The 14,791-nt window shown below is 37.0% G+C and overlaps 1 protein-coding gene across 5 annotated transcripts; it reads right to left on the bottom strand.

The window, feature by feature from the left end:
- Positions 1-5,390: 5,390 nt before the first annotated feature.
- sftpba (surfactant protein Ba) lies at positions 5,391-13,736 on the bottom strand. Of its 5 annotated transcripts, none has more exons than XM_079600690.1 (11): positions 13,583-13,736; positions 13,165-13,229; positions 12,580-12,654; positions 9,727-9,849; positions 9,453-9,566; positions 9,294-9,374; positions 7,797-7,980; positions 7,319-7,461; positions 7,146-7,226; positions 5,723-5,833; positions 5,391-5,600 (listed from the first exon to the last, which is right to left on the bottom strand). In XM_079600690.1, exons 1-11 carry the CDS (start codon positions 13,632-13,634, stop codon positions 5,565-5,567), a joined length of 1,065 nt encoding a protein of 354 aa, XP_079456816.1. In that variant the 5' UTR covers positions 13,635-13,736; the 3' UTR covers positions 5,391-5,564. The 5 variants fall into 5 exon arrangements, with proteins under 5 accessions (XP_079456816.1, XP_079456818.1, XP_079456815.1 ...); XM_079600692.1 differs by having other exon boundaries at positions 9,465-9,566; XM_079600689.1 differs by lacking the exon at positions 13,583-13,736 and having other exon boundaries at positions 13,165-13,372.
- Between the last annotated feature and the right edge of the window lie 1,055 nt (positions 13,737-14,791).

Raw genomic sequence — 14,791 nt, 5'->3', positions numbered from 1 at the left:
TTTATTGGTATTTAAATAGTGAAGGCTTATGTTGAACTTCATTATTGTACAGATGGTGCTGTGTTAAGCAGTACATTAAGTGTTTCAGTTGCTTTATGAAAATAAGCAAACAGCGCAAGCGTAATGGGAAGCTGACAGTAGCCGCGTTTCCATTACAGATTTGCGCAAATGTTTTGCGCTTTTATCTAAATATCGATACAAAACTATTGCGAAATGACGGCGTTTCCATTAACCGATGTTATGCGACTAAAACGTCCTTTTTTCTCTCGCGATAAAGTCATTCTAAAAATCACGGCAGCGGACGTTGGTTTATATAATCTCACAGCCACCGCATTAGACATTATTATTATTAATGGAGGGAGACGTGTTATCCAAGCATTAATGGCAGGGAAAGACCCTTATATTCCAAACGAAATATAAGGAGTTTCTGGGTGTTTCACCCTCATTTCTGCGCTGAGGTTTTGATTGTGGCATTTCTTTGAAGTTTAGAATCCAGTATTCCTATAGGCTAATTATTGTTTCTTTTATGAATTTAATAAAGAACTCTGTCTCCTATTCCAAACGATCCATGTAGGCTACTTTTGTGTCCATTCGTTTTTTCCTTTTTAAACCCGTAATTGAAAAACGAAAAATAAACGGTTGTCTTTTTAAAACGCAAAGTTGAACACCACAATTTTAATTTAAACTGGCTACACCAACTGCTGCGCAAAAAAGTAAATATCGACGAATTTTCAGATGTTTGTTTAATGACTTTTTTCCCCTTTATTAAACATGTAAAATATTCACAAATTAATATGGAAAACTTGTCGATTTTACTGGTTTTCTAAGGCCAAATTAGAACCTGGAATTGACATTTTCCCGCAGTGCTGAATAGAGCCATTTAATATTATTAAACTATTGTTTTCTAACTCGGCTAAAAACATCTCCATCTCCGCTGTTAAGCAGATGCTCTTTTAGAGAGAAATGCACCTTTCATACGGATTACTTAATCAGAACAAAATGTATTAGCTTTCGATTCTAATTTGTTCGTTTTAAAGTGGACATTTCAAGCTTTAGCCTACATAGGCTATATTTAGTTTCAGTTCTCGCGCTCCAGTTCAGGGAGATCATGAAAACGCGCCTGATTGTTTTATTTTATTTTACAAAAGCACAACGTTTTCTTGTTATTGTTTACACAAATAAAAGTAGTTACAAATAATGTATTATTATTTTCTGTATGACCAGAAATTGTAGAGTAGGCTATATTAAGTTGTTTCACTGTTAATAGGAAAATGCAAGTGTTCACGCCCGCGCCTCCGTGCCATGTAGTGCGCGCTCCACACTCCACACATATGCGTCAAAATATTGTGTTTATTTGTGATAATCTCAGCTCTGTATTATTATTGTCTAACCCGTATTATGAATGACATTTGACGAATTGCTTTGTTCCTTTTTTGGATAAAAGCGTCATCTAAATATGTAGCCTAGTAAATGTTATAATGATGACAATTATTATTATTTGCGTACACGGACCCCAAACACACCGCGTCTTCTAAGTCAGGTGACTGTAAATGCGCAAAAACTGTTTCCATTGCAGTTTTGCGAAATATTCCTTTTTCGAATTGGCTGAAAAACCTCATGCGAGCGTAAAAACTTGTTTGCGATAAACGAGAGTTTTTGCGAAATTGACGTGTTTCCATTGAGCGTATTTTCAATTCGCAATTTCAATTTGCGCAATTTGAAGGGTAATGGAAACGCGGCTAAGTGTCCGACTTGACGGCTGTTTTCACCTCCCCTGACTGCAAGCGGCAACTCTCGCTGGTCGGTCTGCACAGCGCTGTATGAAGTCGAACACACCTTATATATTGCCATACGGTCAAACTACCATGCAGAACTTTAGAAGTCACATGGTTCTGCGAACATGGCGAAAAACGCTGTATTCAGGCCAGTAGATGGCGATGTCACTTTGTAAAGAAACATCGTGCACCTATAGACTGAACATGCATGCTCATGACATCACCTTTTTCACAAAGTCATGTTTTTGTAGTTTACACAGAGATAACAATAGTTTTCAGAAACGTGCACTTTACCTGTTTTCAGGCCGCCAAAACGCTGTTGTCAAGTAAACGAACAGCCAAAACTCATACGTTTTCCATTTTTAGATGTAAACGTCCCCCCTAAAACAGGTTCAAATGAGTGTGGATACTTGAAATGTTCAAACCATAGCAAAGTAATAGAGTGATTGCAGTAACACAGCTTTATGGGGAAGAAATGTAAAAATTCTTAACTTCACACAGATATCAAATAAGTGGATTTGTTGCCACCTAAACCGTAGGCAAATCTGTCATTCATAGTTGCAGTGTAAAACTGCAAAGCTGAAATCATTCTGCATCAAATATCAAGCAGTCGCACTTGAGGGCGTAAAAATCACTTTTTACCTCAGAAATGCCTCTGTAATTTTCAACGGCTGCCATTAGTTATCCCATCATTCTATGCACTGGCTTTTGACAGTAAGGTGAACCATCATTTGATCTAAGGGTGAAATACTCAGTCAATAAACAGGTTCCCTGTGCACCCTACGACTAAAGCTGTTTGTTTATTAATTCAAAAATAGATATGTAACAGATATGAAATTTATAAAAGGGAAGTATGTGCTGACACAATAAGACTTATTTAATCTACAGATCTTTTACACAAGATTTGAAAAGCCATTTTAAAACACCAAAGGCAAAACTAAAACGTAATCTAGTACGATAGGTTATTTTGTATCCGAACATAACAAAAAATCATCTGGTCCTTAGCAGGTCTTACAATTAGGTAAATTCAACCTCAGATGAACAACACATGGCATATGACACTGTGCCATTACTTATTTAACAAAAATAATGCCATAATGGAGAAGCCTTGTGTGGGTGCATCCCATGATTCAATTGTTTGCAGAACCACCTTTAGCAGCAATAACTTAAGGTGATCATTTCTTTATGATTTTAACAGTCTCGCATTGTTGTGGAGGAATTTTGGCCCGCTCTTCTTTACAATGTGCTTCTGTTCATTGAGGTTTGTGGACATCACAGTTTTCTACAGCATTTCAATCGGGTTAAGGTCTGGACTTTGACTGGGCCATTGAAACACTTTTTCAGCCATTTTGGTGTAGATTTGCTGGTGCGCTTGGGACCATTGTCCTGTTGCATGACCCATTTCAGCCAAGCTTTAGCCGTCGGTCAGATGGCCTCACATTTTACTCTAAATACTTTGGTCTACAGAGGAGTTCATGGTCGACTTAATGACTACAAGGTGCCCGGGTCCTGTGGCTGCAAACTAAAGCAAGCCCAGATCATCAGCCCTCCACCACTGTGCTTGACGGTTGGTATGTGTTTGTGTTGATGTGCTGTGTTTGGTTTTCACCAAACGTAGCGCTGTGCATTATTGCCAAACATCTTCGCTTTGGTCTCATCTGTCCAAAGGACATTGTTCCAGAAGTCAAGTCTTGAGGTTTGTTCAGATGCAACTTTGCAAACCTAAGCTATACTCACATGTTCTTTTTAAAGAGAATGAAGAGGCTTTCTCCTGCCAGCCCTTCCAAACATACCATACTTGTCCCGTCTTTTTCTAATTGTACTGTCATGGACTTTAACATGTTAATTGAGGCCAGTAGAGTCAGGTGTAGTTCTTGGGTGTTTTGCAGTTTCACTGAGCATTGCACGGTCTAATCTTAGAGGGTGAACTTGCTGGGATGTCCATTTCTGGAAAGATTGGCAGCTGTCTTGAATGTTTTCCACTTCAATGACTAATCTTCCTCACTGTTTAATGATGGATTCAAATGGTTCGGAAATGGCATTGTAACCCTTCCCAGATTGACTTCCCAGTAATTGCTTCTCGAAGATCATCGCTGATGTTTTTCCTCATTGGCATTGTGTTAACAAACACCTGAATGCTCTAGACCAGCAAACTGCTAAAACTTCTGTTTTTATAGAGTTGGTCACACTTGCTGATGATCAATTATTCACGGTATTTAATTAGCAGTGCCTGACTGCTACTTACCCTCTTAATTCCTATGGAAGCAGTAAGCGTGTACGAAGGGTACAGTAAGCGTAAGCAGTAAGTATTTTAAAAATACATTGTGTAATTGTGTAGTGAGTCACATGACTTATGTTTCGCGCTTCAGAGCTTCCATTAAGGGAACAGTGAGCATCGATGCTCCCTGGTTTACATTGTGTATTGTGGGTCTTTTTAGGGAGCAAATGTTTCCGTGCACTGGCAGGATTTTGCACTCGAGACAACACTAAAAATGGCCATGTCCCTGATCAGTTCCCTGACTACTGAACTACAGGAAGCTGATTGAGATGCAACCTTAGTTTTTCACAGGTGGCTTCTCCACTTTGGTTATTTTGCTAAATAAATAATGACACGGTGTAATATGTCATGTGTTGTTGTTCGTGAGGTTGTACTGCCTAATTTTAAGACCTTCCAAGGACCAGATGATTTTTACTATGTTCTGATACGTAAAACCATAGACTTCAAAGAAGGCGTCTTTTCTTTTTCACATGAATGCCACATTAATTTTCATATGTGCCGCCATTATAAAAAAATGGAATGCCCTGATGTAAATCTTTCAAACTAATTCTACATTAAAGGTCAAGAAATAAATATTAAATCTAAATCTAGAGCTATATAGCCATTTACTGTAGCTGTTCTGTCATTCAACATGTAATATTACTTGCAATAATTTGCCATGGTAATAGTTTCAGCTATAAGGCTAATTCAGGATAAATGAGAACCCCCCCTCCCCCACCTCCACCCGAAATATTTCCGTAACTTAGTAAGTGTGCAGTTTTAGTCAAAAAATGTACATTATCGCTGATCAAATGTTTATGCACTCCTAAATGTATCATATCTAAGATAATACTGTTAATGTCCTTTGAGTTGACCTCTCTGAAGGCTTGTGCAATCACTGAAAAGATTAATAAAGTATTGTAAGATTAATGATGTTGCCTAAGCAACAGTATCCCTTTTTGTTAAAATAACAACTGCCCCTTAATCAAGTCGGTTGTATTTTATCTTGTTTGCTGAAGATATCTTCCAAGCCTATGACTCTGTGACCCTTGAAAAGCAAATAGAACCATGAAGATCAAGGTAAGGATGAAGAATGAGGCATTGGTCCAGTCGGTCCATCAGCATTTCATACAGGCTATATTGTTGATGCACAGATGCTGAGATGCTATTAAAACTCACACACATGCTGGAAAACATACAACACAACAACATACTTTCAACACTCAAAAATCAATCAATAAAACATACTGGGTTTTTGTGTTCAAATGTTAATATTGACCTCTAAAGTCCACCTATATTTGATATAAGGAACACCAAACATATGATTTATGATTATGAAAGACGCCCCAGTCTGTGTGGATAAGGTTTGTAAAACTTTAATAAACTGGGTGTAATGCAAAGGAACAGTAAGATATCCAATGGTTCAGAATCTTGTTCAGTACATAAAAGATGTATCAGTTTATTAGGCATTGATTGACATTTGGCAAACTATGTGTTAACATTTACCATGAGCATGGGCGGCTGAAACAGATTTATCCCCAAACGTTCTTCTGACAGAAGGACACTGCCTGTAGAGGAGTTATAAATGTTAAAAACAAAAATTTAACTTGCAGAACATGAGATATAGTAGAAAGCTAGAACATGCACATTGGCAGATTTATTCATTTAAAAGGCTTTTCAGTGCACTTACCCCACAGTCAACAGCGGTCTGGAGGTCTCTGCAGATGTAGTCCAGTCCCAGAGTACAGGGGTCGGCAGCAATCACAGGCTGCTCCTCACCAGAAACACACAAATTTGCCCTCTAAAGGGTCCAGAAAAGAGACGACCATCAACTGAGATAATGTTGCGTTTTATTAAAGATGCATTTAGTTTGGTGCCAATTTAAAAAAGATTTATGCTAGCATTATTAGATGGTGTTTTTGTGCAGAGACCAGCGGAGACATCTGTAGCCTACGTCATATATGCAAGATTTGAAACTACGGAGTTGTGATGCCTAATTTTGTTGAACAGGTAAGATAATCAGGCTAAACATTGTGTTGACTGCTCTCTAAAACACAATAGTAATTTAAATAACACTCAAGAGATGATCATGCAGATCCACGTCAGTACATCTCAATGCAGCATCTAACACCATCGTGTTAGTATTTCGGTACTTAAACTACACGAAGAACAGCGATGCTAATGCTAGCTAAGCGATTAATGAATGCTCCTTTAACAATGCAACATAATTGGAAATCCCTCGGCTGGAAGGCAGAATATGGTAAGCTACATTAATTAGACAAAAAGGTCACAATTTTGTAAACAAAACAACTTGCACAAACCTTAAGTGTTCAGTTTTGGTTTTTGCCACAATGTTTTCTCTGGGCATAAATGATACCTCAACCACCTAGCAATCTCATAGCACCATGCCAAACACCACTTTGAAAACATTAGCAACTGCATAGCAACACCCTGGCTTCATGTTCAGATAAACATTAAAGTCACCATGAAGTAAAAATGTACAATACATTTTTTTTTTTCACGGAATATTGCAGCGTTTATTATAAATTATTTATTTCTAAATGAATGCCCTCTTAATCTGTTATATAAAAAATATCCCCGCTCCCCTCCTTCTGCAACAACTTCTATTCTCTGGTGATGTGTTTACTGGCTCTAGGGCGGGGCAACCTGTCACTCACATGAGATCCACCAATAGCAAACAACCATCCAATCAAGTCCCGCCCCACATTTTTTCTTGTTGGATAAGCCGTTTTACTTGGATATATGTCAGAACTTCAGTTTCATGGCAACGTTAAAATTTGCAGTCACAATTACCGCGGTTTTGTGGTTTTACCGGCGAAATCCTATCAATTTAATAGGAATCCTTGCGATCGGGAATTTCATGTAAGGGCGAAAGATTTCCCCACACAGATTTCACATCGGATTCAAGTTGGTCAAGCAAGTTCACCCACAGAAAGAATCCATTGACCAACAGGAAGCCTGAAAACCTTGACAGTGACTTCTGTGTGAGCTGTGCTTCATACATTACTACACTATTGACAATAGACCTTTTTGCTCCCTTAAAATTGCACCATTTCTTTTTTTCAGAAAGTAAAAAAAAATCAGGTAGTTACCTTACACATATCCAGCGGCCCCTGTGGTTTGCTCAGAAGCGCACGTAGCTGCCTCCCATGATGCTGCATGTACGCATCACACTAGACGGGATATAGAAATTATTATACATTTTTAAATATTACAAATTCAGGGCACTCAAAAGTCAGTAATTCAGAGCAGCTTTATGTCTAACCTTCGGCATGGCCCCGGGATGCAGCTGGCAGACGGTGTCCAGGAATGACGCAGCCTGGCGCTCGGTGGCATTGGAGCCTAGACGCATTCGAGTCAGAACCGCCAACGTCAGACAAGAATCACAATCAGAAAGTGCCGGAGGCGCTGTTCAAAAAAGAGAGAGGGATGAAGAAACAGAATGGGAGGCAGAGAAATGTATCTAAACCAGGGTTGTCCAAACCGGCTCCTGGAGGGCCACTGTCCTACAGAGTTTAGCTCTAACCCCAATTAAACACCTCAACCAGCTAACCAAGGTCTTCAGACTCACTAGAAACGTCTTGTTTGAGCTGGTTGGAGCAAAACTGTGCAGGACGTTGGCCCTCCCGGAACAGGATTGGACTTCCCTGGTCTATAATTAGCATTTTTGTGAATTATTCCTTTATTGATGTTCAGAAGTGTTAAAGACAAAAATCAGTACAAGCCAAAGTCTGAACTCTAACCGTTGATGGGACGCTCCCGTATTTCACAAAGACGAAGGAGAGTGCATATGAAGTTTGGAGAGGTGTTGTTCAGGAGCATGTCAACCAGGAGTTGGACGTATTTTTCAACCAACTTATTGCACTGTGGCTGAATCAGTGGAGGAAACTCGCTGCACAAACTCTCAAGCAGGATAGTTATGATGCTCTGTAGGGGACGAACAACACAAAACACTGGGGTTCAGGGCTTTCGCTTGATGTGACCTTTCTTTTCCATTGTGAAAAAAATAAATTACAGCTGCATTTTTTACGCATCTACACAGTGTTCCAAATTACTATGCAAGAAGTGACAAATAAGTAGAATTTCAGTCCTTAAACTTTCAGAATTTAGTTTTTCAAAGAAAGTGTTTGTTTGTTTTATTTCTCAATATCTTTTTAGATAACTGGTATCCCAACTTAAAGAGGTTGACCCACATTATTAAGCAAGTCACAGTTTTCATACAATATGGGAAGGAAGAAAGATCTTTCCCAGACAGCAACATTGTGTCGGCCCAGATCCGGTCCACATCTGGAATCCAAAAGCATAAAATGGCGCAATATTATACTAAAGTCATGAAAACAACTAATATTGTGTTAAAACTGAATAGAGATTATCGAACTATCGTAAGATTTGCACAAGAGACCTCGTCAGATAAAGGTCTAAGGAAAGTTTCTGTCAAAAAAGAAACTTGCTCAAGGACTTCTCCAGGCTGGCTGGCAGTGTGCGTAAAGTTGCATTTCATTGTGGTGCATTTCAAGCTCACAAAGAGAATCGTTTGATACTGAGATTGATAACAGTTATCTAAAAAGATATGGAGAAATAAACCAAAAACTAAAATCCGAATGTTTATTGTACTGAAAAATCCCACTGATATGTCACTTGCATAATAATTTGGAACACAGTGTATTTTGACTCATTATTTGATCAGACAAAACGTACGATTTTGAAGACGATTAGATCTACAATGTAGCATACATATTAGAACATTTATTAAAACGTTCGCTTACTAGATAGAATAAATCCCTGGTGAAAAAGAAGTACACGCATACTTTTAAGTACTTTGAGTACTTATTGCTGAGATAATATGCTATATAAGAATATACTTAAAAGCAAACGGAATGTAATGTTTTCGAACACTTAAATGCATGTATGGCAATGAAAGGAAATGTATTATAGTTTAAACTTCTATTAAATGCAGTTATCTGAACTTTAAATTTTTTTTTGACCCACTCAGGTACATCTTTATCTGTAATTTCAGAATTACACCTGTCGTCTTTAAAATATGTTTAAAGTACTGCTGAATGTACTCACAGGCATTTATGGTGAACTAAAATATACTTTTAAAGTCATTTCTATTGAAACATCCCAGACAGTGACATGGTGTCGGCCCAGATCCGGCCCACATCTGGCACACATGGATTCCTCAGTACCAGATGTGGGCCGGATCTGAACTCCATGTGTAATGTGATTGTGAATTTCACCTGAGTCCTCTCTCTGGGAAACAGAAACCCAAGTGTGCTCACAACGTATGTGCAAACAGAGCACTGAATGGATCCCTCCATCTGTGTTAGAGAGCAGAGGAACTTAAGTCAGCTTTGCAGAACATACACACACACAAAAAAAAGTCCTCTTAATGTTACCTTCATAGTTACCATTGGCACAGTTTTTGCCATGTGATTAAGCCACATATCTTTCATCTTCCCACTGTCACGGCCTCCACACAGTCCAAGCAAAGTACAGATGTCATTTGGATTCTGTAGAGAGAGATTGAAAGACTTATGATTTTGACTGTTGCATCTTTTTGGTATGTTTTCAAACCCATGTGCATTCATTTTACCACTGAATATGCACAATACAATATGCTATCGGTCAAACGCATAGTCTAATCTAACTATAAAGCTGTGAGCTACTCACCATTATGCTGCTTATGAATGTGATGGCCAGAGGAAGCATCTTTTCCACCTCAGTGTGGCAGATTTGAGTGACCTTGGGAGGCAACTTATCACACACTTGCTCAAGAGTGGCAGTTAATTTTGCCTAAAAATTAAGATAAATTATTGCATTGAAGTTACGTAAGAAAAGAGAATCCCACATACACATCTGATTTAAAAATTAAAAATTGCTTGGACAAAGGATATTATTTACCTCTCCTTACCTCTCCTATAAACTACCTCTCTTTTTTTGTCTAGAAATGTCTTTATATTATGATAAAATAATAATCTTTAAATAAATGCAGGTTTTTTTTATGATTTTTATTTTATTTACCTTTAAATTCTTAAATTGTATTATTTTAATTGAAAATAAGCATCTTTTTACATTATTTCACACAAAAGAAGAGACCAGAAAAAAGACCTCGTTCCAGTCCAATTTAACTGAGCTCTGCTGACCTCTAGTGTAAAAAAAAAGAGAGACATTAATCTGCATTTTGTGATTATTGCCACTAGAGAGGCCTATAATTTCTATATTGATATTCTATATAAAGCAAATAAACTGGAATATGGGAACAAAACTTAATATAAGTGTGTATGTTCTGGATTGTGTCATATTTTTTTTTTTTTTTTTTTTTTTTTTTTTACAAATACCCTCCCATTTTCCCCATTTCCCATTTCCCATTCATTCCTTATGAGGATAAAATTGACCTGCAAGTGAAGGATTTGTTACCTTTTTATTACAACTAGAAAAACACCTTGAATCCAGACAAATGTTTTTTTGCGTGTTTTTTCCCATTTCAAGTGTAAAAGTTTGAAGCAAGCTCTTAGACCACTCAGATGCTTAAAAAAAAAAAAAAACTAATTTCGGGTCAAAATGACCCAAGGAGAGGAGTAGGGTAAAAACTGTACGAATGCCATTGCATTAGATATACATATATCAAACCAAGTGGCATTTATTTTAAATAAAGACAGTACAAGAACAATTTTCAAATAAAACCTTTCACCAAACCCATAAAACAAAAATATTTGGACACATTCTAGTATAGTTGAACATTAGCGGATCATGTTCACAGTTAAAGTGATGTACTGAAAGTCATTTGAAAGTCATTGCGACATTGGTTAGACGTCAGAAAAGCTTTTGCAGCATTTGTTTACAGATTGGTTTGACACTTTTCAGTCTAATGTAAAGCCTGTGGTGTCTTAAAGGAATATTCCAGGTTCAGGACAAGTCAAACTTTTTTTTATTTGCGATAGCCTATATGATGTTGTTTACAACAATTTTTTCCTTCAAATTGTCCCTCCTTTTCTTGAAAAAAGCAAATATATTGGTTACAAGTGGGGTACGTACAATGGAAGTGAATGAGGCAAATTCATAAACTTTGAAAATTACATACCTTTTTAACAGTACAACCACACGATGTAAATGATTTTAGTGTGAAGAAAAATCCAGCACACTCTATTGATAACTATTTTTACAATTTGGCGAAATGGCAGCGAATTTCTATTTTTGGCCCACTGACGGGTTTAGGGTAAAAAATAAAATAAAAAAACTTGTCAACATTTACTTTTCATGAGATCAAGTAAAAAAAGATAAAAGAACACAAAATAGCTTAGAAATTTTTTTCTGTGTAAAGTTATATATAATTTTACAACTTCAAGTCATAACACAACAACCATAAAAATTATGAGAACAACTTTACAGTTTAAGAAACACAAATTAACAGATTAATTAATGGAAGGCTTTTATAAAATTCTAAGTGTCACTTTTCTGCTGTAAAACACTCCAAAATATTGCCCCATTACTTTAATTAGAAGTGCCTCTCTGTGAACCTCCATTTTTTTTACAAAAGAAAAGGGATAAATAAAAATGTTTTGTGATAATCTACAATATTCAACAAGTGTGCTCCAGAGCCTAAAACAGAATATTCCTGTAAGTGAATTATAACAAAATGGCATGTCATTGTAAATTGTATGTAAGGCTCATTGGATGTGTTAGTACAGATATAATACAGGGTCTTTGAAGGACCATCTGACCGATAAGTGGATAGGTGAGAAACACCAAATTCACCAGATTTGTGAGTGAGAAGTTCAAAAAGTGACACCATGAAAAGAACCGAAGCAATTCACTTCTGCTTTTCAATCCAACTTCCTTATTTGAAATACTAAAAACATGCTGAAAGTCATGCAAATTTGAGATAAATTAAGCTGCAGTCATGTTAAGACTTTCTCAAAAGCTTTGACATTGATTGTAAATTCATGATTTTCAGTTTTAAACAGCAGCACTCTCACCTCAATCTGTTTCTCCTAGATAAAAGTAAAACACTGTATCTCAGACATCAGTCAAGACCATGAATATTTTTTATTCACTATTATATCTGTCTGGATGTGCATGTGTGCGCGCGTGTGTGTGTGTGTGTGTGCGTGTGTATGTGTGAGCGTGCGTGTCTGTGTGTTCACCTGGTAAACCCTACATTGTGAGGCCAAAATGTCCCCACAAGGACAGTAATACCAGTACTTTTGTGCGGACATTTTTGGTCCAAGTGGGGAAAACAACTTCTAAATCATAATAATAATGTTTTTTGAAAATGTAAAAAATGCTGAAAGTTTTCTGTGATTGGTAGGGTTAGGGAGTAGAATATACAGTTTGTATGTAAATATCATTATGTTTAATTGAATGTCCCCATTAAACATGAAAACCCAGTGTGTGTGTGTGTGTGTGTGTGTGTGTGTGTGTGTGTGTGTGTGTGTGTGTGTGTGTGTGTGTGTGTGTGTGTGTGTGTGTGTGTGTGTGTGTGTGTGTGTGTGTGTGTGTGTGTGTGTGTGTGTATGTTCATACCTGAAAGTCTTGATTGGAAACGAGGTCCTTCAGGAGCTCAAAAATCTGAGTGCAGTCCTTACACATGTCGCCCATCTACAGAATATAAGATATTAGAGAGTATTCATAGGCCTAGCTTTATGTGTATTTTTTTTTATCTTATCAAATGTTTAATCTTAAGGGTGGAGAAATAAAGAGAAGTGAGAGCTCTAGTACTCTTAAAAGTTTGTGGTTTGTGTATTTCAGGTGCTGTGTGAAAGAGTTTGAGGATATGAAAATTACAACTTCTATTTTCTCTAATCAGTCAATTACTTCTTTAAAAGCAAACTATAAGGAACTAAGGATTTAATATGAAAAAAAATTTGATTTATGAAATTTATGTGTTAATGACATTTTAGCATTTTATAATTTCACTCTGCCTTGTAGTTGTAGGGCTATTGGTTTTGTTTCTTAAAAAAAATAATTACTTCCTGAGGAAATAATAGTCCAACCAGTGTTTGAAATGCAGACTGATAGGGTCGTCACCTTTTGTTTAAGAAGTCAGTACCTATGTAACAAAAAAAGCAAGAGAAAAAAAGCGAAGCCTTTAAGATTCCTAAAACTCACCACAGTGTCATCCGCACCCATCGGGACTTTATTCATGTCTGTTGTATTAACAGATCTGGTTCTGACTGTTAAAAACACAATCACTTTTTTATGAACCTTCACTGAACTGAAGATGAAAACGAATTGCATGCATTTGGAAAATAAATAACAGTATAAGAATATCACTAAGAAATGTGCATGGATTTAAAATTCAAATAAATTTACACAAGGTTTGGGGAGATATTTGGAGATTATTATTATTTTTTTTCCCCTATTTGATTGAAATCAGGCAAACTTTTTAATATAACAATAATGATTATCTTTCTTGTCACACTATATTATTCCATAATTTTAATTCAGTATCAAACAGTAAAAAAGCACTACAAATGTATATAGACATTCACACAGAACATTACCGTCATCATAGCAGTTCATTTACCTGAACCCAGAAGGGCAGTGAAAAAGAGGAGCTCCAGTTTGAAGGCAGTCATGTCTTCAGTCACCTCGGCTAGAAGAACTAATGAATAATTCTCAAATTTGGCCCTGTATATAGCGATGGGAAGGTTCAGCTCAAAGAGGAACTACCTTTTATACGTGACGCCCCAAAAGCACAACCCAGACGTGATAACATGTGCAAACGAGAAAGCTGTGCGTCGACAAATAATGTTTCTTAATCACACTATTTGACAGCCAGGAAAGTCAATATTTGTCATGTTTCTAGACCATTAGTTATTAGTGATTCTTGCTAAGTCAAGCAGCACAATGGCTCATAGTGAGGTTAGAGATTAATTCTAAAAGATGGGTGAAAAAATCAAGTAGACTTACACTGATGGAGGGACCTGACTTGTTTCAGATCTACAGTATGAGGAAGACAGAGAAGCCACATAGTTTAAGACTAGGAAGACCTACAGAACTGAAGGATGGATTTATTGTTCTTATTAATATTTGTACATTTTCTACAGTTTACATTTTTTGTTTAATTCTATTAATTTCTACAGAACGTTTAGAAATGCAGGCATAAGTCTATTCAGTAAATAAGTTGACCAAGAAAGATAGTCATTTTGTCTTTTATATGCATATATTCTATCATTTGGGGTCCGTCATTCATTTATTATTTTGTCATTGTTTAGTTATCTTTATAGATTTTGTTTAAAGGACTCAAAACCTTTTTTGCGAAGTTGCTATAGGGACTCAGTCACTTCTTTATCCTTTATAAACTACTTTATCTACTTTATATTTTTAATATTTGTTTAAGGGATATTAAAGTAGCAGTAGGCTGAGCTTCCCTGTGGGTTTAGAGACGTGGCGAGGCTTCCTCGCATCCCAGAGAGTTGTCTTCTGAGGCCTCCGCTCTCTAGAGCTTTGACAGAGTGACCATACGTTTAGCAGTCCCATAGTGGTGTTGCAGGCCTCCTCTCATTTGAGTCATCATGCTGAGGCTTCCGTCCTTTAGAGTTGAGAAGAGGCCTCTTTTCTTGAAAAAAGAAAGCTGTTCTAGGCTCTTCGCTCTCTGAGCTCTAAACGGGATATATATCTAAACTTAGCTGTTTTTTCGTGTGGATTCGTAGAAAAAAGACCACATGTGAGTGTGGCAGGCCTCCTCTTCTTTTAGAGTCTTCCTGCTGAGGCCTTCGCTCCTTATATCCCC

The sequence above is a fragment of the Phoxinus phoxinus genome (assembly GCF_949152265.1).
Source record: "Phoxinus phoxinus genome assembly, chromosome: 23".
NCBI lineage: Eukaryota > Metazoa > Chordata > Actinopteri > Cypriniformes > Leuciscidae > Phoxinus > Phoxinus phoxinus.
This window is presented reverse-complemented; position numbering and strand designations above follow the sequence as displayed.